Source organism: Elephantulus edwardii, unplaced genomic scaffold (genome assembly GCF_000299155.1).
Source record: "Elephantulus edwardii isolate Elephantulus edwardi_28Jun2011 unplaced genomic scaffold, EleEdw1.0 scaffold00002, whole genome shotgun sequence".
Classification (NCBI taxonomy): Eukaryota; Metazoa; Chordata; class Mammalia; order Macroscelidea; family Macroscelididae; genus Elephantulus; species Elephantulus edwardii.
This window is the reverse complement of record NW_006399752.1, coordinates 47254096-47277723: the sequence shown is the minus strand read 5'-3', so window position 1 is coordinate 47277723 and position 23628 is coordinate 47254096. Positions and strand designations below refer to the sequence as shown.

General features: G+C 36.9%; 1 protein-coding gene across 1 annotated transcript in view; it reads right to left on the bottom strand.

The window, feature by feature from the left end:
- The window catches only part of EML5 (echinoderm microtubule associated protein like 5), a 197726-nt gene that overhangs the window by 95176 nt on the left and 78922 nt on the right, over positions 1-23628 (bottom strand). The window contains exons 9-16 of the mRNA XM_006879132.1: positions 22912-23168; positions 21403-21615; positions 14636-14803; positions 13679-13785; positions 12757-12875; positions 11364-11550; positions 5089-5194; positions 1580-1673 (exon numbers count right to left, since the gene is read on the bottom strand). Of these exons, the coding sequence (XP_006879194.1) occupies positions 1580-1673; positions 5089-5194; positions 11364-11550; positions 12757-12875; positions 13679-13785; positions 14636-14803; positions 21403-21615; positions 22912-23168 (1251 nt within the window). The remainder of the gene's footprint in view (positions 1-1579; positions 1674-5088; positions 5195-11363; positions 11551-12756; positions 12876-13678; positions 13786-14635; positions 14804-21402; positions 21616-22911; positions 23169-23628) is intronic.

The following is a 23628-nucleotide window of genomic DNA, read 5'->3' as shown; positions in this document are numbered from 1 at the left end:
AGCAGGTTTCCTTTTCCATGGGATTTTAAACCATTTTCAGAAATTAAATAGTAGTACTCTTGGAGGGAGTACCTAAAACTCACTCAATTAAATGCTAACTCCAAGGGCACATAACATCAACAAATCTGCTTTGAATCCTTTACAAATGGCTCTCTCTCCCTGCTTCAACCACTTAACTGCTAGGGAGTGGGTTATTTTTACCCTGATTGCATGTTTAGAGTGATAGTTAATGAGTGAGCTGGGATAAGGTACAGGTTCTGGTCTATGAAACTGCACCAGGGGTTTGAGAAGAGAGAGAGAAGAAGCATCATCTGAGTATCCATTGCAAATACAGAGCACCATCTTGGATATTATACAGATGGTATAGTTAAATCTTTACAGTAACACATAATTTTTTAAATTTTATTTTATTAATTTTAATGAACATTTACAGAGATTCTGGATTTCCATTCATTCACTGTTGCATTTTTCTCCCTGCCTATCCCTACACCCCAGTTTGCTCTTCTCTTTGAAAAGTAAAATTCCTTCATTGGTATACAAGCCCCCCAACCCCCAGTTCTCTCCACTATGCAACCTTCATTCTGGACTCTTGTCGTAACCATAATACTCAATCATATATTGCTTTTAAATTGTTTTCTCCCTCATCTGTTTCAATGTGGTATACATAATTTAGCCCATCTTTCTCAGTCTCACCCCAACCCTGATGTCAGTCCCATTCTACAACAGTGGCACTATGTAGTATTTGCCCTGTCTTTTAATTTCTTGGCTGCTACTATGCATATTAATTGAGGATCTCAGTAAAATGAAAACTATGGTAATATTAATCTTTTCTCTATCGATCATAAAGTTGACTGTTGATATAAGGGTGAGAATTTTTATGTTAACATGCAATCCATATTGTAGGGTGCAGCCTTTGAACTTCTGCAATGTTTCAAGTCCTCTTTGCTTTCAGTAAGCAAAGTCTTATTTGAATAAGATAGGTTGTTGATAAGTCTTTCTCTAACTCTGATGTGAAATTCTTCTTCATATAGTATAGCTTCTCAAATTATTTGCTCAACAAACAGTTTGAACAGATTACAAAGAATACAACAGTGACACACATGTTTCCTGATTTTAAACCATGCAGTGGTCCCTTAGTCTATTTGGACAACACCTTCTTGATCCATGGACAAGTGTTGCACGAGCACAATTAAGTGCTCTGGAATGCCCATTCTTCTCAATCCTATCCATAATTCATTATGATCCACACAGCCAAATGCACAGTCAATAAAACACAAATAGACATCTTTCTGCTATTCCCTGCTGTCAGCCAAGATCCTTCTGACATGAGCAATTACATCCCTTAGGCCACAGTCTCTTATGAATGCTACTTTTCTGGCAGTTCTCTGTCATTGTACTGTTCTAGCCATTTTTACATAATCTTCAGCAAGATTTTACTTGGCTGCAATATTAATGATTCAAATGGTAATAAAGAGAACAAAAAGATTACATACTTGATTAAAAATTGTTATAATTGAAAAGATTTTTTTAAGTCCAAAGTAATTTCAATACTTTGCCAATAAAATGTGTTTTTCCCTACCTTGCTATTGAAAGTTTCTCTCCTTTCTTCCAGTCCCACAGCACAATAGTGTGACTATCATCTATTCCAACTGAAGCCAGTCGTTTCCCATCCGCTGTGAAAAGTAATCAGTGTGATATATTAAACATTAATATTCAGTAAATAAAGAAAATGTCCATTACGTATGTTAAGCCACAGCTGTTACTGATGTTATTGTGTGCTACTGAGTTGGAACCAACCTACAGTGGACCCTCTGGTGGGTTTTTAGAAGAGTAAATTGACAGAAGGAGATTGCCCATCCAGAACAATTGGTGGATTCAAATCCCGTGCCTTTGCGACTGCAGTGCAGCTTCTTATCAAACCACAGTAGTATATTTAAATTTTTATAAGGCAATGCTAAATGATGGCCAATTACACAACTATAACAAGAAACAGATTTATTAGGAGGAGAAAACGGAACAAGTGTCTCACTGCTTCTGTAAACAACTGTTTTCCTTTGCTATGAGAGAGAACAGATCTGCACTGGGAAAATCTGCAGTTTAGGGACCTCTCCAAATTATTGAGGAGTAATGATGTCAGTTTGAAGACTGAGGTATATCTGATCCAGGCCACCATCTTTCCAATAATTTGCTATGCATCTGAGAGCTGGACAATGAATAAAGATGACAGAAAAAGAACTGACACCTTTGGGCTGTGGTATTGGAGACAGGACAAGAGGAAAAATAGATAATGTCTTAGAGAGGGTGCAGCTGGAGTGTTCTTTGGAGGTAAGAATGATGAGGCTTTGCCTCGCATACTTTGTGCATGTTGCTAGGACGGACGGACATGATTCTGGGAATGGTGGAGGGTCAGCAAAAGAGAGGGAAACCCTCAACCCGGTGACTGCTGCAATGGGCTCTTGTGTGTCAGGAAGTGTGAGGAAGACACAGAATAGGGTTCAGATCTTTTGTTCACAGGGTCAATGTAAGTCATACTGAACTCGATGGCACCTAACAACAACAACGACAATGAGAACATAAGTTAATGTTGTCCAATAACCATTATTAAACACTTTGATCACTTTATTTACAAATTGTGATCAAAGGGATTGACAAGCAATACTGAAACGTATTTCAAATTCTCATGGAAGCTAGACTTTGTAAGCTGTGAATGCTAGATAAACCAACCCCCAAAACAACTGTTCTAAAATAATCTTCAGATCAAAAGTATATACCTTGAAGTCTTCTACGATCAAACAACAACCATCGCAAGAATATGGAAACAGCCTAAATGTCCAACTACAAGAAAATGGATTGAGAAATTATGGTACATTCATGTGGTGGGATCCTATACAGCATCCAGGAGCAACGGTTTTGTAAATCACTGCCTAACTTGGGAGGGACTGGAGAGCACTGTGCCAAGTGAACTAATTCAGTCCCATAAGGACAAATTCTGTATAAGACCATTATTGTAAAACATCTATGAGGATCCAAGAGCGGGGGGAAGTGGAGGAAGACAGGGGTGAGGATGAGGGGGTGGGATTAATCATAGGGTCACACAATTTGATGGGTGGAGGGAGGGGCTGGGAGAAGGAAATGGGAAAGATCCGTTTGTAAAACAATGTATATGATCTTTGTAGGTAAACCAGTGTAAAAGAAAAGTTTTATTTAAAAAAAAAAAGTTAAACAACAGTTTAGCTTTTCTAGTAAAGAATATCTGACTTGAGAATTATGCTCTCTTTAAAAAAATACTGATTTCTTTACAAAGTTTGAATACATTGTTTTTCACAAAAGATCCTTCCCATTTCCTTCCCCTCCTTCTTTATACATAAGATCAAACTTACAACAGCAACTCAGATAAGAACCTTACATAGCAGTGAGTCTGTTAATGGAAAAGGGACAACTTCTGAGGTAAAAATGGCTGAAGGGCCTGGAAAATGCAATCAGCATTGCTGAAGTGTATATAAAGGAACTTGAGTTGGTGTATTTCTGCTGTTTCTATTCTCTACAAAAACAAAGTAAAATTTTTTTTTTAATTTAGGTTGTTTATTTTTCATTTCAATGAACATCTACAGAGATTTTGGGATTCCATTCATTCATTGTTGCACCCTTCTCCCCGCACAAACCCCTCCCCCCTCCCCCCAAAAAAAACAAAGTAAATTTTTAAAAAAGAAAACTCTGTTCCCAAATGGGATTACGCTGACAGGTATTCTGTTGTTGTAAGGTGCTCCTGTGAACAACAGATAGGAACCTTGCTCTATCCTATGTCATCCCCACCACCTCTGACCTCCTCGAGTCCTGTTACCTGCACGGTGACAGTCTATCTTGTTGAGGGCCATCCTCTCTTTTGCTGACCCTCCACCCTTCCCAGAATGATGTCCTGACAACATACCCAACGTGAAATGAATGTCACCACCCTTCCCTCTGAGGAGCACCCTGGTCATCAAATCTCCTCCAAGACATGTTTTGTTTAGGGGTTTTTTTGGCAGTCCACGGTACAGGCAATGTTGTTGTTGTTGTTATGTGCAGTTGAGTCACCTGAGACTCATAGCGACCCTATGTACAACAGCCCTAAACTCCGCTCTGTCCTGTGCCAATCGCACTGTCTCTGACATTCACATCCCAATTATCCCAGTCACTGAATCAATCCACCTCATAGAGGGCCTTCCTCTCCTGCGCTGTCCCTCCACCCTCCCAAGCATGATGTCCCTCTCCAAGGACCGGTCTCTCCTCACAACATGTCCAAAGTATGTTAGACGGAGCCTCAGAATCCTTGCCTCCAAGGAGCCACCTGGTTTAACCCTTTCCAGGACAAATCTGTTTGTTTTCCTAGCAGTCCATGGTATTCTCAATACTCTTCTCCAGCACCACAGCTCAAAGGCATCAATTCTCCTTCTATCCTCCTTGGTCATTGTCCAACTCTCTGATGCATAACAGGTGATTGCGAAGACCATGGCCTGTATCAGACGCACCTTAGTCTCCAAAGAGATACCATTGCAGGCAATACTTTTCTTCAAAGGCATCAGTTCTTCTTCAGGCCTCCATATTCATTGTCTAACTTTCAGATGCACACAAAGCAACTAAAAATACCATGACTGTAAGTATCGAGATCCTTGCTCTGGTAGGGATTCCAGCACCTACTTCGTAGGGACACAATTCAATCTACATAACTGTGATTTCACGTAAATGTTATAAAACAAGCATTTCAGTTCTCACCTTTCTAGCTACAAAGCCTTTACCATGTTCAGAGTTTTCCTAGTATAGAAGATACAGACTACTTGTGGTAATTGACAGGATTTTAGATGTTATGCATTTTTATTTTAATTGTAGCATGCTTACTTAATGGTACTAAAGTTATACTTAATACATTATAAGCTAACCAGCAAAGTCAATTTTTGAAGTTGTGAGTGCTGAGGACACCAATATGCATTTGTTAACACTATGAAAACAAACGAAAAAGATAATTTTAGGCAACAATGATTTATGTTAAGATGGTGGTACATATTCCCTCTACATTTTGATCATTCAAACTGAGGTAGAAAACGGCCTTACCTGAGAAGTCAACAGCACAGACACCATATTGGTGGTAGCCCTTTAATATTGATAATGGCTTTACGGTCTCTGTATCCCATATGTGTACTGAAGGATCCCTGCCTACCTGAAACAGAATTATAAAAACCTTTTTACGCACCTTATTGTCACATACATTGAAAAGAAATAAAATAGAAGATTTACCATCTCTGCCTAAGATTTATAGTTCATTTTTGAAGAATTATCATCTCAATCTCAAAACACTTAAAATGCTTCAGAACTTTTCTTTTTAGTATATTCTGGTGGCCTAGAGGTAAGAAGCTGAGCTGCAATCCTGAAGGCATGCAGTTCGAGGCCAGCAGCTGCTCCTCTGAAGAAGGATGGGCAGCAATCTCGTCCTGTGGAATTAACTGCCTCTGAAAAATCTGCCGGAGACTCAGCTATATGGTACACAACAACATTCACTTTGAATAATCAGAAGAAATATTCATTTCGAAATCTACAGCTTTATACAGACAGGACCAACTGGTTGTAAAACAGAAGAGGACAGAAACTGAAAACACTGGGAGAAGCAGGAGAGGACCTGGGAGACTCCAGGAGAGGAGCGGGTGGTGACTCATGTAGACGTGCTACCAGGAAGCAAAGCCAGTGGCGAAGGATTGGTGACTTGGGGAATACCCGGGATCTTGCAGCACACTGACTTTTTATTAATTTGACCACAGTTTGCTTACGTCCCAGCATTATGGTAGTAAACGTTGTTTTCCACAATTGTCCCATACTGTAAAGCAATGTTTACACTCCGTGCCTGAGCACGTGAGTATATCACTGCTCCACAAGGAACCACTGATATAAAGTAAATGGTATCCCAGAGACTCTCTGCTTTTGCTTAGTTCTCTCACCAATGTCTATGCACTCAAGAATCTAAGAATGTTAGGCTACAGGTGCTTCTCTAAATAAGCTGTGCTCTTTACCAACTCTTTCCCCTCTCTACTGTTATGCATGATATGACATGTAGAATGGTCTCCCTAAAACCTTCTTAGGTAAGGGAGCTCTGGTGGCCTAGTGGCGAGAAGCTGCACTGCAGTCCCAGAGGTATGTGGTTCAAATCCACCAGATGCTCTGCTGGAGAAGGAGGGGCAGTCTCCTCTTGTACCAGTCAGATCCGATTTGATGGTACACACAGAAAAAATTAATAAAATAAAACAAAACAAAAAACCTCCTTAGGTAAATGACTCAGCTCAGGTGTCACTGTCTGTGACGGTTGCCATCATTCTAGTGGGCACAAATTATCCATCCTTCATCACACAGTTGGAAGATTTTAAACAGATCTCTATAGAGTGATTCTCAATATGAGGTGTGGGAGAGGAGGCTTTGGAAATGTCTGGAGCCATTTTTTTTAAATTGCCACAACAGATTGTCGGGTGCTACTGACACGTAGTAGATAGAGGCCAAGAATTCTGCTAATCATCCTACAATGCACAGGATGGTGACCCAGCAAGGAACTATCTAAACCAAGGTGCCTACAGGGCCAGGATTGAGAAGGAGCTCTGAGGCACAGATTGAGAAGTTGCAATATATAGTTGTAACAATGCAGGTATGTCTTACTTCTAAGAATAAGTATTTATCATGGTGAGAAGAGGTTTCAGTTATCTTTATATTTCTAGTACATTTCCTGGTAACAGCATGTGCCCAGTAATTGTTAGAAATTGGAGAAAAGGATAGAAAGAGAAGTTAAGGGTGATAGAGGTATAATTGGAAAGAGTGTGGAATAAGTCAAATAAAGATTTTTCTCTCTTTGTTCAAAGATGTTATATGATATAAACTGATCCCGCAGTGTTCCCTAGAAGGTGCAGGGTTTTAAGATATTTACACAGTTTAAAGAATCAGGTAGACTAAGGGCTTTAAGCTTTACTGATACTTAGAAGTTGCTTTCTTCATGGATCCCACAACTTATTTCATCTTATATTAGTGTTCAAAGCATCAAATCTATTCTTGCGATTATTTTTAAATTCAGGTAGGATGAACTTAAGGTCATACTTTGCTTCTTATAGACTTGTTTCATTTTCTTCAACTTTCATCTGAACTCACACATGAGTCATTGATCCTCTGTTTCACAGTCAGCCCCTGGCCTTGGTTCAGCTGCTGATATTGCACTTCTCCATCAACGCTTTCCACAAGTGTAGTCAACCTCATTCCTGTGTAGTCCATCAGTGACATTCAGGTTTATAGTTGATGTCTGTGTTTGATTTTTTTAAAGCCATTTGCAACCAAAAAATCACTCACACTGCACAAAATTCAATTATTTGATCTCCATTCTCATTTCTGTTAACAAGTCCATATTTTTCGACTACCAGTTCTTCTTTGTTTCCAACTTTTGAATTCCTGTCACCAGTTATTATTAGTACATCCTGACTGCATGTTTGATCAATTTCAGACCGGAAAGTTGGCTTGTTGTTGTTAGTTCCACTGAGTTGACTAGAACCCATAGAGACTGTCTGTATAGATCTGAACCCTGCCTTAGTCTGCTCCTTCCTCATCAACCCTGATATGTCCGAGCCCACTGCTACAATCACTGTGTCAATCCATCTCGTCAAAGGTCTTTCTGTTGCGGACCTTTTTCAAGCATGATGTTCTTGTCCAATGACTGGTCCCTCCTAAAACATGCTGCAAGTATGTGAGACAGAGCTTCATTATCCTTTCCTCTGAAGAAGCCCTTGGTTGTACTTTCTCCTCACGAAGGTGTTGAGGACAGTGAGGTCAGTGTGAAGACTAAGGTATATTTGACTCAAGTCTTTCCAATGACTTTTGATGAACCAGAAAGTGAGACAATGAATAAGGAGATATATATATATATATAAAATGCCTTTGAGCTGTGGTGCTGGAGAAAAGTACTCAGTATCCCACGGGTTGCCAAAAGGATAAACAACTACATCTTGGAGAAAATACAAAAGTTGGTAGAAGTCTTCAATTTCTTCATCTTTGGCTTTAGTTATTGGTGTGCATACTTGAATAATAGCTATATTAACAGGTATTTCTAGCATGTGTATGGATAGTATTTGCTTACAGCACTGTACTTCAGCATAGATCTAGAAATATCCTTTTTTACTATAAATGCAACATTTCTTCTTCAATTTCTCATTCCCAACATAAAAAATCGTTACGTTTGTCTGGTTCAAAGTGGCCAGTATCGGTCCATCTCATCTCAGTAATGCCTACAATGTTTATTTTCATGTGTTCCATTACATTTTTTAAATTTCCAATTTTCCTAGATTTGTACTTTGTACATTCCATGTTCAATTATTAATGGATGTTTGCAGTTGTTTCTCCTCATTTTTAAATGTCTGAGGTACTCTATTTGTAGTATTATAGCCAACAATGTTTCTCTGTTACTTGAGGTTTTTAGAAGGCCTGTTATTCTTTTTAAAGACTCAAACAGATGTCATTAAAGACCCTAAAAAAAGCACTAAAAAGTAGAAGTCCAAACAAAGAGCAGACATATTAAAGGAGAATATTTCAAAGAGCAGCCTGAAACTTTACAATGAAATGTGCAGAGAGTTGGAGTATATATGAAAAAAGAATACATGTGGCATTTCTCAAGCTCAAAGACTGAAGAAAAATTTCAATCATTGAGTTGCAAGACTGAAGGATTCCATGGCAAAATCCTGAATAATGTAGGAAACAGCAAAAGATGGAAGGAATACACTGAGTCTCGGTATCAAAAAGAATTGGTTGACATAGAACCATTTTAGAAAGAAGCGTACGACCAAGAACCAGTGGCAATGACAGAAAAATTTTAAGCTGCACTGAAAGCACTGGGGGCAAAAAATTGAGGCCCGAGGAATTGATGGGATACCAACTGGCATATTTCAACAAGCAGATACAATCCTTAATGTACTCACTAACTAATCTATGCCAAAAAATTTAGAAGACAGCTATCTAGCCAACTAGTTGGAAGCAATTCATGTTGTGCTTATTAAAAAAATGCTGATCCAACAGATTATGAAAATTCTTGAACAATATCATTAATATCCCATGCAAGTAAAGTCTTGCTGAAGATTATTAAAAAACAGCTAAAACAGTACATTGACAGGGGAAAGCCAGGAAGTCAAGGTGGATTCAGAAAAGGCCATTGTACAAGGGATATCACATGAATCTTTACTGAAAAGCAGAGGATACCAGAAAATATTTCTGTTCTTTATTGACGATGCAACAATCATTTGACTGTGTGGATCATAACAAACTATGGTTAACACTGGGAATCCCAGAATACTTAATTATGCTCATGTGAAACCTATACCTAGACCAAGCAGCAAGTGTCCACACCAAACAAGGGAACTCTGCATGGTTGTAAAATCAGGAAAAGTGTATCAAGGCTGTATTGTTTCTTCATATCTATTCAATCTATTTGCTGATCAAATAATTTAAAAAGCTAGACTATAATAAAAGAGGGTGGCACCAAGACTGGAGGGAGACTTATCAACAACTTGTGTTATGCAAATAACACAATCTTGCTTGTTAAAAGTGAAGAGGACCTAAAACACTTGCTACAGAAGATCAAAGACAACAGCCTTCCATATGGATTACATCTCAACATCAAGAAAATAAAAATCCTGACCACTGGACCAACAGGCAACATCATGCATGATAATAAAAGCATAAAGTGCCAAGGATTTCATTTTACTTGGGTCCACAGTCAACACCTAGAGTAAGAGTACTCAATAAATAAAAAGACATGTTACATTAGGAAACTGCTGTCAAGGACTTCACCAAAGTGCTGAAGAGCAAGGTCATCAGTTTAAAGACTAAGGTGCACCTGATCCAAGCCATGGTTTTTTCCATCACTTACTATGTATCTGATAGCTGGACCATGAATAAGGATGCCAGAAGAAGAATCAATGTCTTTGGACTGTAAAGTTGGAGAAGAGTACTGAATAATCTATTAAAAAAGAACAAAATGTATGTCTTGGAGAAGTGTAGCCATGGTGTTCCTTAACCAAGGATGGCGAAACTTCATCTCACGTAACTGGGGTATGCTGTCAGAAGTCAGACAGTCCGTGGGAAAAGACATCTCTTTGGGAAAAGTTGAGAGTCAGAAAGAGAACCTTAACATGATGGATTGACACAGTGACTGTAACAAAAGGCTCAGACAGATCAGACATGGAGAGGATAAAAAAGGTTCAGATCTGCTCTTCACAGGGTTGCAGTGATTCAGAGTTTCTGTTAAGGCACTTAACAATAGCGTTTATTTTTTTTTCTAAACTCTTTTTAAATGGTTTTTTTTTTTTTACATTACTCTGATTTATTTACAGTTTGGATAAATTGTTTTTCACAAAAGATCCTTCCCATTTCCTTAACCCCACCCATCCACTGAATTGTACAACCCTATGACTAACACCCTACCTCCCTCATCCTCACCACTCGATTTCCACCCTGCTCCCCATCTTGGATCCTCATACTCATTCTACAATAATGGTTTTATATAGTAACAACAGCACTTATTAGTTGAGTGATCTTGAGGAAATTCTTTTTATAAACTTAAACTTCCTTACATGTAAATTGGAAAGAAAAAAACTCCACTCTTGGAATTTTGAAGTGAGAAGAATATAGAAATGAGTAAAGCACTTGCGTAGAGTATGAACCTGGGAGGATCATCCCTTTCCTTTCTTATTTGAAAATTATTTGATAGAAAAGTATTCATTAAGACTTTTCTCAGTTATTTCCTACTTTAGTATTTGTTTTTTCTGCTATGCTAAAATGGAATAGGTTATTATTATGGCTGTCGTATTGGAGAATAGTATTACATATCCCATGAACTGTCAAAAAGAACAGACAGATATGTCTTGGTTCTAGAAAGTGTAGCCAGAGCGTTTGTTAGAGGCAAGAATTGTAAAGCTTTATTTCACATCCTCTGGGTATGTTGTTAGGCAGTACTATTCCTTGGAAAGCGGTATCAGGCTTAGAAAGGTGGATGGTGAGCAAAAGAGAGGACAACCTTCAACAAGACGGACTGACACAGTGACTGTGGCAATAGGATATCAGATGAAAATGATTGCACAGGATAGGACAGGGTTCAGATTTGCTGTTCATAGGGTCACTATGAGTCATATTCAACTTGATGGCACCCAACAACAAGACAACAAACAATAAAGAAACCTATAGAAAAAAATTCGAGGTAAATGTTATTAAAAATAGGAAAATAAAATTCCAACTTTTTATCCTTCATTGCTTTGAATAGAAAGGATATAAAAACACGTTGAATAACCTCACTTTATAATCCAGAAAATGGTTGTACCTACCTGGCCTGTTGCTACATAGTCTTTTAAAGGATGAATAGCCAGACAGAGTATGTCGTCATCATGGCCCAGGTAAAAACGCTGTGTGTTCTGCTGTCGATTATAAATGACACCCACTGCTGCCACATGGTACACAATTTCACCGATCTGAGTATAAAACAGGTTACTTCGACAGTCATAACCTCTGTATCTAGGATAAAAAAACATCATAGTCAATTGACCTTGGCCTTTTATATGATCAATATGAACTACACAGAGAAGTCGGTACTTTATGAGTTGCTCAATTTCTAGTTTTAAAGGATAGTGAACAACTGACAAATAGGAATATCCCTGGTTCCATTAACTTTTATCAACTGCTCTGATTTCAAACTGCCATTAAATTAAAGCTATGCTATCAAATGAAAGCAGCAATGTGCAACACGGTGCCCAGTCAGTATTACTTAGAGCGATGCACGCAGTGGCTGCCATGGGGCTTAAGCACAGCAGCGATGGTGAGGACGTGCAGGTGAGGGCAGTGTTTCATTCTGTCCTACACAGGAGCCCTAGAAGCCAACAGGGACTTCAGCTAAGTAACAACATCCTAAAGAACAGAAACAGTGGCTTTTTCAAAAGTAGATGGATATTAAAGCAATACACTTTTGTATTTGTTTATATAATTGCTGGGAAATTACTTTTAGTCAGAGATGATAAAAAGACTTCCAAAGTCTACTCTTTTTCACTCATTTCTGAACCATAAGAATATATATTTTTTAAAAAACCCATTATAAATATAAAAATGTAAACATCCAAGACAAATATTCTTAAAATAGTCAAGATTATTTTATTTGCGCTTCACATTCATGAAACATACAACAGTACAGAAACATGCTGTCTAGTGTAATATGGAGAAAAACTGTTTTTACTAGGGAAGTCTGTTTTACAGTCTTGAAAGATACTATCAAGCAGGTAAGAAACTGACTACTGAATGAGGGGTAGAAAGGAGGTGGATTAAAGTCTGCTGTTGCCAAGCTGGAATGAGAAACTTGTGCTTCCAGAAACTGTATTTTATTGAAATGAAAATGTGAAGGCCAAAATGCTAAGGTAAAAAAAGTCACACTGTCATTCTCAAGCAGAGAAATTTGAGGAAGATAATTATTTCTTATATTTTATATACTTTCATTTATTTAATGAAAGATGTTCCATGTTTCAAAATAGAAAACTTTTCTAAGATTAATTTATTTCCTTTTTATAACATTTATTATGTGTCAGGCAAAGCTGTCCCTAGAGTTCGTCTATGAAGCAGTATTGCTATTATCTCCATTTTATAGATGAGGAAACAAAGTTAGAGGGAGTTGCTAAAAAATTACAGTTTTAACACAAAATCTAAACATGTAAGTGAAAGACAGTCATTTTATACCCATGAATAAAGTGTAACCGAATACTATTTCCTGGAGCTCGCTCTCTTCTTTTAGAAGTAGCATTTTTTTGTTTTTCTTTGCACTGCTCTTTAAGCTGAGGTAGATCTTCTTTGTAAACCTTTAAAAATGCACATACGTATGAATATATTAAAACACATCATATGAAAAAAGGCTTTTACAGTCTCCTAATATAATTTTTCCTTGGTTATAGTTGGTTAATAAAGCTTTAACAATTATCTTAAATGAGTAGCCACCTTCTAAAACATCCTTGGAAAGACTAATTCATTTTCTGTATTTTCTATATATCACAATAACATACACATACTCAGTGGACCATGACATTTTTATTTTTATAAGACATTATTTTAAAAGTAATAAATGAAAGTGTACTGTGACAAAATCTATAGGTAATTATAATGCAAACACATATGGTACAACAGGAACTTAGCATAAAAGAGTATATTTTTTAAATTATTACTAATTTTAATGAAAATTTACAGAGACTTTGGATTTCCATTCATTCACTGTTGCACTTTTCTTCCTACCCACCCCTCCCCCAATTCACTCTCCTCTTTAAAAAGTATAAGAAAAATTCTTTCATTGTTATGCAATCCCTCCCCCCAAGCCCACTCCACTGTGCAGCCTTCATTCTGGACTCCTGTCATGACAAAAATACCTAATCACATATCCCTTCTAAACAGTTTTCTCTCTCATCTGTTTCAATGCAGTATTCATTATTTATCCCATCCATAAAAGAGAATCTTACAGGAGTATTTTAACTCACAGAGGGGGAAAATGGAAATAACCACACACTACTTGAAAAATTAGGAGCCACAAAAGAAGACAACAAATGAGAAAAGAAAAGGGAGTCAGGCAAAAGGAGAAACCATCCATTTCCAGGAGAAATGGCATAAACATTACCTGCCGACGGTAAGTTAGCTGTGTCTCTTGCTCAATTTCAGAATCCAGTTCTGGAACATCAGATAGATCTGAATCTGATTCATCACTATTAGAGTCTGCCAGACTTTCTGTAATTTATAAAAATGTTATACTTTTAACAAAATATTAATTTTCAAAATAGCACTGTAAAATTAATAACTGAATTCTATCATCAGCTGACATGGAGACAAACCATAAAACAATCAAGTAAAATTACCCATTCAAGTGACACAGATGTCAGTAAACTGTACTAAAGATTATGTTCCTCTCCACTCACTGCCAACTCAATAGCTCCTTTAAATCCCTTCACTGGCTCCCCAGTGACCGCTACATGAAATGTAAATGTCTGCGCAAAGATAAGTGAGTATGACCTACAAACAACAAGAAGAGTAGCTAAAAAATACTACATGCAATAGGGCTGTCAACAGTTGATAATTCACTTTTGTAAAAAATAAACATTACAAAACCTAGATGTCAGTCTTCCAGAGTATACATTAAATGCTAGTTTTGCTAACCTATCTGTTTCTTTACTCATTATACAACAGATTTATTGTAACCAAAGGAATTTTATATTTGATTCTTTGTGAAATTTGACTTTAAACATACAGAAGGAAGCTCTGGGGATCTAGGAGGAAGGACTTGCACTGACAATCTAAGAGGAAATGGTTTGAATCCACCAGCTGCTTCAAAGGAGAAAAGATTGACAATCTCCTCCCATAAGACGTAAAGCCTTGAAAAACCCACTGGAAGATCCTCTACACATGTAAGTCTAAGTTTTGACTTCATGCAATGGGAGAGAGAGACAGAATGTTTTAATAAAATATTTCTTCTACTATAATGTTAGATTATAAAGCTAGATTTTATTCCAGTGCTAAAATTGGGGATAATGAAGGAGGTTTTTTTGCTAGGAAAACTGGTTGGATAGCATCTACTACTCACCTTGGGGTGGTATATGAAGAGCATCTTTCAGTTTTCTTTCAGGAATAAATTTCCATTGAAATACAGAGTGGTCTGCTCCACCAATAGAAATAATCCACTGATAATCATGTGACCACCTGACATTAGTTACATGAGCTGAATGACCGATATATTTCTTAAACTTGGCCCCTATAACAAAAATGTATCTTTAAATTGATAAGCAAATTCCAACAGAAATTACATATCATTTCAAACTATTTCTATACATGAGCAATTCTCTCTCCTCTTTCTACTATCTTAATAATGATAATCAAGGAGAAAATGTTAATTCAAACATTTCTTGATTAAACAAATAAATGAACTTTTATCAATGGATACAAACCTCTGTTCTACTAATTTACAGTATACTTTAGTAGAAACCATAAGGGCCATAAGGCATCACTTTATCGCTCTGAGAAAAACATGTATCCTCAAGGTGATCATCTTTTTTTAGGTCTTTGGTCCTAAGCAAGATTGAAAGGATCAAAATTACTTCACCTCTGCTCTTACAATTCTCAACCCAAGCAGCCACAGATATTTTTAAAATGTAAGTCACCAACAAAATACTAATACACTGCATCCAGCAACACATAAACAGGATTATATCCTATGAACAAGAGGTACTTAACTAGGAATGCCAGGTTAGTTCAATTTACATAATTCAACCATGGAATACACAATATTAATCACTTAACATATTAAAGGGTAAAATCCACATAATCATCTCAATGGATGCACAAAAGGTATTAGGCAAATTCTAATATTCCTTCATCATTAAAAAAACCCCCAAACCCAACAAACTATACACAGGAAAGAACTCTTTAAACTTGATAAAAAGACCCTATGAAAGTAAAGTCCACAGTGTTACGCATGACAATTAAAGAGTGAAATCTTCCCTCCTAAGCTCAGGAATAAGACAAAGCTGCACACTCCCACTGTTGCTACTGATATTTTTTTTACCAGAAATTGTCATCAGGGCAATTAGACAGGACAGAACGAACCAGCATCTAGACTGCAGGGGGAGAAGTCAACTACATATTTGCACAGGATAAGGTCTTATACATACAAAATCCTAAGAAAGCTATGAAAGAATAAGCAAGGTCAGCAATATTACAGGATAGAAAATTAATATAAAAAAGATGATATAAAGTTTCACTTGCGCAAGAATAGAATTCATTTAAAATACAAAGATATAATTACTAGTTTGGTGGGGGAAGGAGGTGGTGATGGAATTAGGAAAAAAAATCCAGTGGGATCTGAAAAAGATGGGGTAATAGTTGTTACGGGGCAACGGTGCTTAATTTTTGTTGGAAACACAATGTGAATGAATAAACGTGTGAAATACGATGTATCTGAATGAAAAGAACTTTTAATGCAAAAAAGTAACAATAAATAAGTAATTATTACACAATTGTTAGGAGACTATGAAAACAGTAGAGCAGATGGCATGGAAATTTCTCAAAATGGAAGATATTGACGGATATAATCCTGAGAGGTGAAACAATTATAGGAGTGAAAAGACTGAATAAAACTGATGCACTGGAGAACTAAAAAGGTATTACTGTAAACAGTAATTTGTATTTCTATACACTAGAAGATACAGTGACTGTGTGTACTACTTCCATCTTCTCTTGACACTTCCTGGATCATTTAACATTCTACCCAAAGAATCCTCAAGTATTACCACCCGTGGCTTGACTTTGTTTTTCAGCTCCTTCAGCTTAAGAAACGCTGAGCAAGTTCAGCCCTTTTGATTTTCTGACTCCAGCTCTCTGTACATTTCATTATAGTATCTTGCTCTGTCGTCCTGGGCAGGCTTTTGAGATTTTCAGTTCAGCTCTTCAATTTCTCGGTTTCTTCCTTTAGCTTTGGCTTCTTGGCACTCTAATGCAATACTCAGAGTCTCCTCTGACTTCCATCTTGGTCTTTTCTTCTTCTTCAGCCTTTGTAATGATCTTTTGCATTCTTCATGGACTACTTTCTTGATACCCTCCCAGAGCTCATTTGGTCTACACTCATTGGTGCTCAAGACCTCAAACCTGTTCCTGAGATGGTTTTGAAATTCGAATGGGACAGACTTAAGGTCAAATTTTGGTTCCCGTGGAACCAAATTTTCCTCAACTTCAGCTTGAACTTGCATATGTCCCACAATTAGCACCCAGTCTGGTTTTCACTGCTGATATTGAGCTTGTCCACCGAGTCTTTCCACAAATGTAATTGATTTGAATCCTATGCATACCATCAGGTGAAATCCGTGTTTATAGCCTGCTTTTATGTTTCTTATAAAAGGTATCTGCAATGAATAAATCATTGAATGTGCAGAACTCTATCATTCTATCTCCAGCCTCATTTCTCTCACTGAGCCTGTGTTTTCTAGCTACTGATCCTTCTTCCTTGTTCCCAACTTTTGCGTTCCAGTCACTCACTATTATCAATGCTTCTTGATTGCATGTTTGATCAATTTCTGACTGCAAACATTGGTAGAAATCTTCCATTTCCTCCTCTTTGGCTCTAGTTGTTGGTGTATATATTGTTGATGCTGGAGAGGAGTGTTGAATATACCATGGACTGCTATGAGAACAGTTTTGTCCTTGAGAAGGTGAAGCTGGAATGCTCCTTGGAGTCAAGGATTCTGAAGCTTCATCTGACATACTTCGGGCATGTTGCAAGGAGGGACTGGTCCTTGGAGAGGGACATTATGTTTGGGAGAGTGGAGGGGCGGCACAGGAGAGGAAGACCTTCGATGAGATAGATCTATTCTGCGACTGGAGTGGTGGGAATTGCATTTGAGATGGCTAAGTTGGCACCGGTTAGAATGGTGTTTAGGGCTCTTATACATAGGGTCACTATGAGTCACAAGCAACTCGATGGCACATAACAACAAAAACAACAATAATACACTAGAAGTAAAATAACAATGAAATTAAGAAGACTATCCTATTTACAGCATTACAAAGTAAAATACAATATTTAGAAATAAATTTAACAAAAGAAGTGTAAAACTCACACTGAAAATTAGAAAACATCCATCTTAGAAGAAATAAGACCAAAATTAAGTGGAAAGATTTCATGTATTCTTGGTTTGAAGACTTATTGTTGTTAGGTGCTGTCAAGTATGACCCTAACAACCCTAAGAGCAATATATCTGAATGAACCCTGTTCTATCCTGTGCCATTCTTACAATTCCTGACACATTTGAGCCCACTGTACCAGTCACCATGCCAATCTACCTGGTTGAGGGTCTTTCTCTCCTTCACTGACCTTTCTGAGCATCATGTCCTTCTCCAAGGAATAGTCAGCCCCTCCTAGCAACTTGTCTTGACATCTATGAGGCAAAGCCTCATAACCTTTGCCTCCAAAGAGCATTCTGGTTGCACCCTCTCTAAGATATATCTATTTGTTCTTTTGTCAGTCCATGGGATGTTCAGCACTCTTCAACACCACAGCTCAAAGGCATCAATTTTTCTACTGCCATCCATACTTGTTGTCCAGCTCTTAGATGTATAATAAGTGATCAGAAAGACCATAGCCTCAATCTGACATCATTATTCAGTAATTTGGAGAGTTACCTAACTGGAGACTCTCCCAGTGAAACACATTTCCTGATTTCCTGATTGCTGGTACCAAGGGTATTAATTGTGGATCCAAGTAAGATGAAGTTGTTGACAGTTTCAATCTTTTCTCCATTAATCATGATGTTGCCTAGAGATCCAGTGTTAAGAATCTTTATCTTGACATTGAGATGCAATCCATACTGAATGAAGGCTGTATTCTTCACTCTTCTGCAACAAGTGCTTCAAGTCCTTCTCATTTCCAGCAAGCAAAGTTGTGTCATCTGCATAACACAGGTTATTGATGTGTCTCCCTCTAATCCTGATGTCACATTCCTCTTCATAGAGTCCAGCTTCTCTAATAATTTGCTCAGCATACAGACTGAATAGGTAGGAAGAGAGAATACAACACTGACATACTCTCTTCCTAATGTTAAACCATGTAGTGTTCCCTTGCTCTGTTCACACACAACCTCCTGGTCTAGGTCAAGGTTTTCCATGAGCACAATTAAGTGCTCTGGGATTCCCATTCTTCTCAATGTTTTCAGTGAGAAGAATAAAAAAATTAATAATACAATAATTCTACAGATTCAGCATAAATACTATAAAAATCTCAGTTGGTATTTTGCAGAAATTGACAATCTGATGCTAAAATTTATATGAGATGAAAAAGACCTAGAATATTTAAAACAACCAGGAAAAATAAGAACAAAATTGGAAGGCTTATACTTTGCTATTTAAAAATTTACTACAGAGCTTTTAAAATCAACACTGGATGTATGGCACTGGTGTAAGAATTATTGTCGTTGCTGTGCGCCATGGAGTCAGAAATAATCCACAGCTCACCCTCCAGCAGATTTCCAGATTCATAAAACTGCATGGGAGGAGACTCTCCATCTTTCTCCAGTGGAGCAGTTGGTGGATTCGAACCATGTGCCTTTGGGATTGCAGTGCAGCTTCTTACTACTAGACTTCTGTTGCTGTGTATCATCAAGTTGGAACCAACTCATAACTGACCCTCTGGCAGGTTTTTATAGGCAATTAATCACACAAGAGGAGAATGCCCATCTTTCTCCCGCAGATAAGCCAGTGTATTTGATCTACGTACTTTGGATTGCCAGCACAACTCTTTACCACTCTGCCTTTTTGTTATGTGTCATCAAGTCACTTGTGACTCAGTGACCCTATATACAACAACCCTGAGCCTTTCTCTATCCTGTGCCAACCTTAACTGTCTCTGACACATCTAATCCCACTACCCAGTCACTGAATCAATCTATCTCATTGAGGGTCTTCCTCTCTTGTCCCTTCACCCTTCCAATCATGATGTCCCTCTCCAAGGACTAGGCCCTCCATGCAACGTGCCCAAAGTATGTCAGGTGAAGCCTCAGAAGCTTTCCTCTAAGGAGCAGCCTGGTTTTACCTTCTCTAGGTCAAATCTGTTTGTTCTCCTGCCAGTCCATTCAAAACATTTCTCCAGCACCACGGCTCAAAGGCATCAATTATCTTTCTATCATTCCTAGTCATTGTCCAGTTTTCTGATGCATAGCAAGTAACTGCAAAGATCATGGCCTGGAATGAGGTGCACAACAGTCTCCATACTGACATTGTTGCTCTTCAGTACTCTGGAGAGGTCCCTGACAGAAGAATTTCCTAATGCAAATCATCTTTTGATTTCCTGGCTGTTAGTAGGAAGAGTGTTGATTGTGGAGCTCAGCAAACTAAAGCTGTTAACAATCTCCATCTCTTCACCATCTATCATGATGTCGCCAATCTGCCCAGTGGTGAAAATCTTTGTGTTCTTGATGTTGAGTTTACTAGATATTTATTCATGGATAAATGGAATAGAACTGAATAAAGAAATAAGCCTATGTACTTAATTTGATAAATGTCAATAGTTATAGAAAGGCTTCAAGTCTTTTGCTCATAGGGCCGCTATGAATCGTGCTTGACTCAAAGGCAATCAACAACAATTTACTATAAAGTGATTTTTCAGCAAGGGCAATTCCAAGACCATAGCAATGAGTCTTTTCAATATATGTTACTTGGAGACACCTGATCTATATCCACTCCATCCACTCATTAAAGGAGAATGTGGATCTCTATCTTATACTATATGTGAAATTTAACTACAAATAAATCAAAGACCTAAATGTAATAACTATAAAATACTTAGAAGAAAACAAGTGTGAATTTCTGTGATCTTAGACTGAGAAAGAGTTTTTAGACATGACAGCAAAAGCAAAAAGTAACAACAGCAAAACACAGATAGACTGGACTTCATCAAAGTTAAAAATTTTCATTCTCAAAGGATACAACAATATGTACAAAGTCACAGAATGGGAGAAAATACTTGCAAATTATATATCTGGTAAGGGTTAAATATTCATAATGTATCAGTATCTCCAACTTAACAACAATAAACAACTGAAATAAAAAATAGATAAGGCACTGGAAAGAAATTTTTGTAGGCATGGATGTGGACCTACTGCTGTTCAATCAACTCTGATTCAGTACAGAATTCCCTTGTAGAATCTGTGCATATTTATACCTATAAGTTAGTACCTCAATGCTTAATCTACTGTGCTAGTATAACTCCCAAAATAATTATCAGATCCCAGATTTTTGTGTATTCTACTATTACAGAAAATAAATGTCAAAACCATGTATGTGAAATAATTACACAACATACATACATACATCCACCTAAGAAATACCCATACACCAACAGGCTCCAAATTGTGCTCTTAGCTTGCACAGCTTCCTGCTCCCTCAGAATTCTTGAGAAAAAGCCATTAAGAAACATGTTCTTGATTAAAGGTATTAAGCCACAAAAAAGGAAAGCCATCATTGTATAGTTTGACCATATTAAGCAAATCTGAAAGTGGGGAGAAAAACATTTTTCTCAAAAGAAAGAGGTATAGGGCATTCCTAAGTATATGGATGTAAAAAAATTTTCTAATGAAAATGTCATGACAAAAATAGAATGTAACATATAAAAATAATTTTAACTAGAAAAAGAAAAATTATTTTAGCTAGTAATGTTCATTTCTTATGAAACCCTTTAATAATTGTTAAATATTCTTAAAAATATGAAACACTCTCAAAAAATATGAAACACTCACTTATCAAGACTAATTATCTGCAGAAACCTAAAAGTACTTTAAGAGAGAGAAAGTATTTTGAAAGAATAGTTACCTTTTCTTAAACAAGGATATCGGAAAAGTTTTACAACTCCATAGTCATCAGCTGTAACTAAAACTTGGCCAATATAATTTCCATCTACTGAATTGATATCACTGATATCTGAATACTTGGGCCAAATTCCATTTACTTCAAGGCCTGAAACACATGTCCAGGAAGCCCAGTGAACACCTTTAACTTCTTCTTTACTTGTCACTTCTTTTCCACCTAAAAAGAAACCAGCCTTAATTTTTATTTATTTATTTTTGGCGTTTTAGTTAAGCATAGGTTTTACTACTTATAACACAAATAAGGCAAAGGCTAGGATTTCTAACTTGAATGGAAAATCAATTGGTGCTTTTGGAAAAAGGTTTGTGCAATTAATCACCAAGACACTATGGTTATCAAGGAGGATAAAAGAACTGATAATGTCAAGTAAAGGGTCCTTAAGTAATCTTGTAATTAGAGTAGAAAAGACAAATAAATAGGCGAGTTTGAATAAAGAGGAGTGATAATTAAGTGCAGTTTTTAAAAGCTCACTAGAAATACTACACTGAATCAGATACACATAGGTTTAAGTATATGTGCCTTAGCAGCTTTACCCATGTGCTGAATAAAACCAAATCCTGTTAAAATAATAATCCAGATTAGTCACAATAGGGTATTATTATACTATAAAAAAAAAAGCTCAACGCTGTGAGAAAGTGGCAAATGAATATTTAAAAGGGTATGAGAAACATGGTTGGGGGAAAGCAAGAATTGAGGAAAACACAGAAAGAAGAAAAAGTGGGAAATACTACATTTACTTGCTTGGAAAGAAAAGGTTCAACAAAAGAGCATAAGGTGCTCCATGAGATGGACAGGCACAGTGACTGCAAGCTTGGGCCCGCGCGCTGTGGGAACTGTGAGGACCGTGCGGAACAGCAAGTCCTGCTGTCATGAACACAGGGCTGCTATACGTCACTAGTCTACGGCAACAATAACAACTACACATTTATTTATTCAATTTTAGAGTAAAAGGATGTTAGGACTAAACCATCATATAATAAGAAAAGACATCAATTTAATCACACACTTATTAAATAAACTTACTAATAAGACAGTGGATAATTTTTAATAACGGTTTTATTCTTTCTTTCAAAATTTTGATGAAAGGTCTGTTTTTCAAAGTCTGCTATATTGTTAACTAAGATGATACATTGAACAATGTGAAATTTAATTCATTAATCTCACTCAAGGAAATTATATTTTAACTTTCTAATACAGAGAAGAATTTCACTATAAGCTACTTTTATAGTATAAAATTTAACACAAAATAGGTCTTAGTTCTTCCCAGAGCTTTATTTAATAACCAAAAATATTTCAATACAAAAGAGCAACTTTATAGAAAAGACCACAAACTTTTCTCAGATCTTTGATTTCCTATAGTCAAATGTGACTTACATACTGTATTTTAGATGAAATAAAAAAAAAATCTTTTACAGACACTTAAAAGCTGTATCAGAATTTATATTAAAATTTTACCTGGCATTCTATAAAAAAGTCTTTTCCCATTTCCATCATTAGTCTGTAAATATCTACTGTCTGCAGACCAGTCCAAATGAGTGATGAAACTAAGTGATCCAACACATTCCCCAACTTTCTTATAGCGCTGAGCAACTCCATAAACATCGACTGAACTGTCATTGCAACCAACAGCAAGGTAAGTTCCATCTGGTGAATACTTTAACTCATGAATTGCTTCCTTCCTATCTTTAATATGTACAACTTCCGTCATGTCTCTGCAAGAGGAAATGAAATAACACCATGTTAGCAAAAGTCATTACAGAATGTGGTCTTCAAATATGTCTAAAATGATTGTGAGACTATCTAAACAGTGTCTGTAAACCATACAATAAATACAAATGAGACCAACCCAAGCCAAATCTAAATGACTGGGTTTCCAAGGGTGAAAATTTTCATGGGGAAAAAAAATGCTCATCTTTCTACCAAGAAGCAGATGGTGGATTTAAACTACTGACCTTAAGTTTAGCAGTCTGATATTTTGCTAACTGGAATATATGGAAAACAGAAAGTAGAAGCAGAGAAAAATGCTGAATTTCAATTTACATATTACTTTATTGCAATGTAGTTTAAAGTGCAGACAAAATTTCTGAAGTCATACAAGAAAATAAAGTTATAGAATTTTATCACAAAGGAACTTCCTTTCACATATGAAATTTATTAAAAATGTTTAATCAT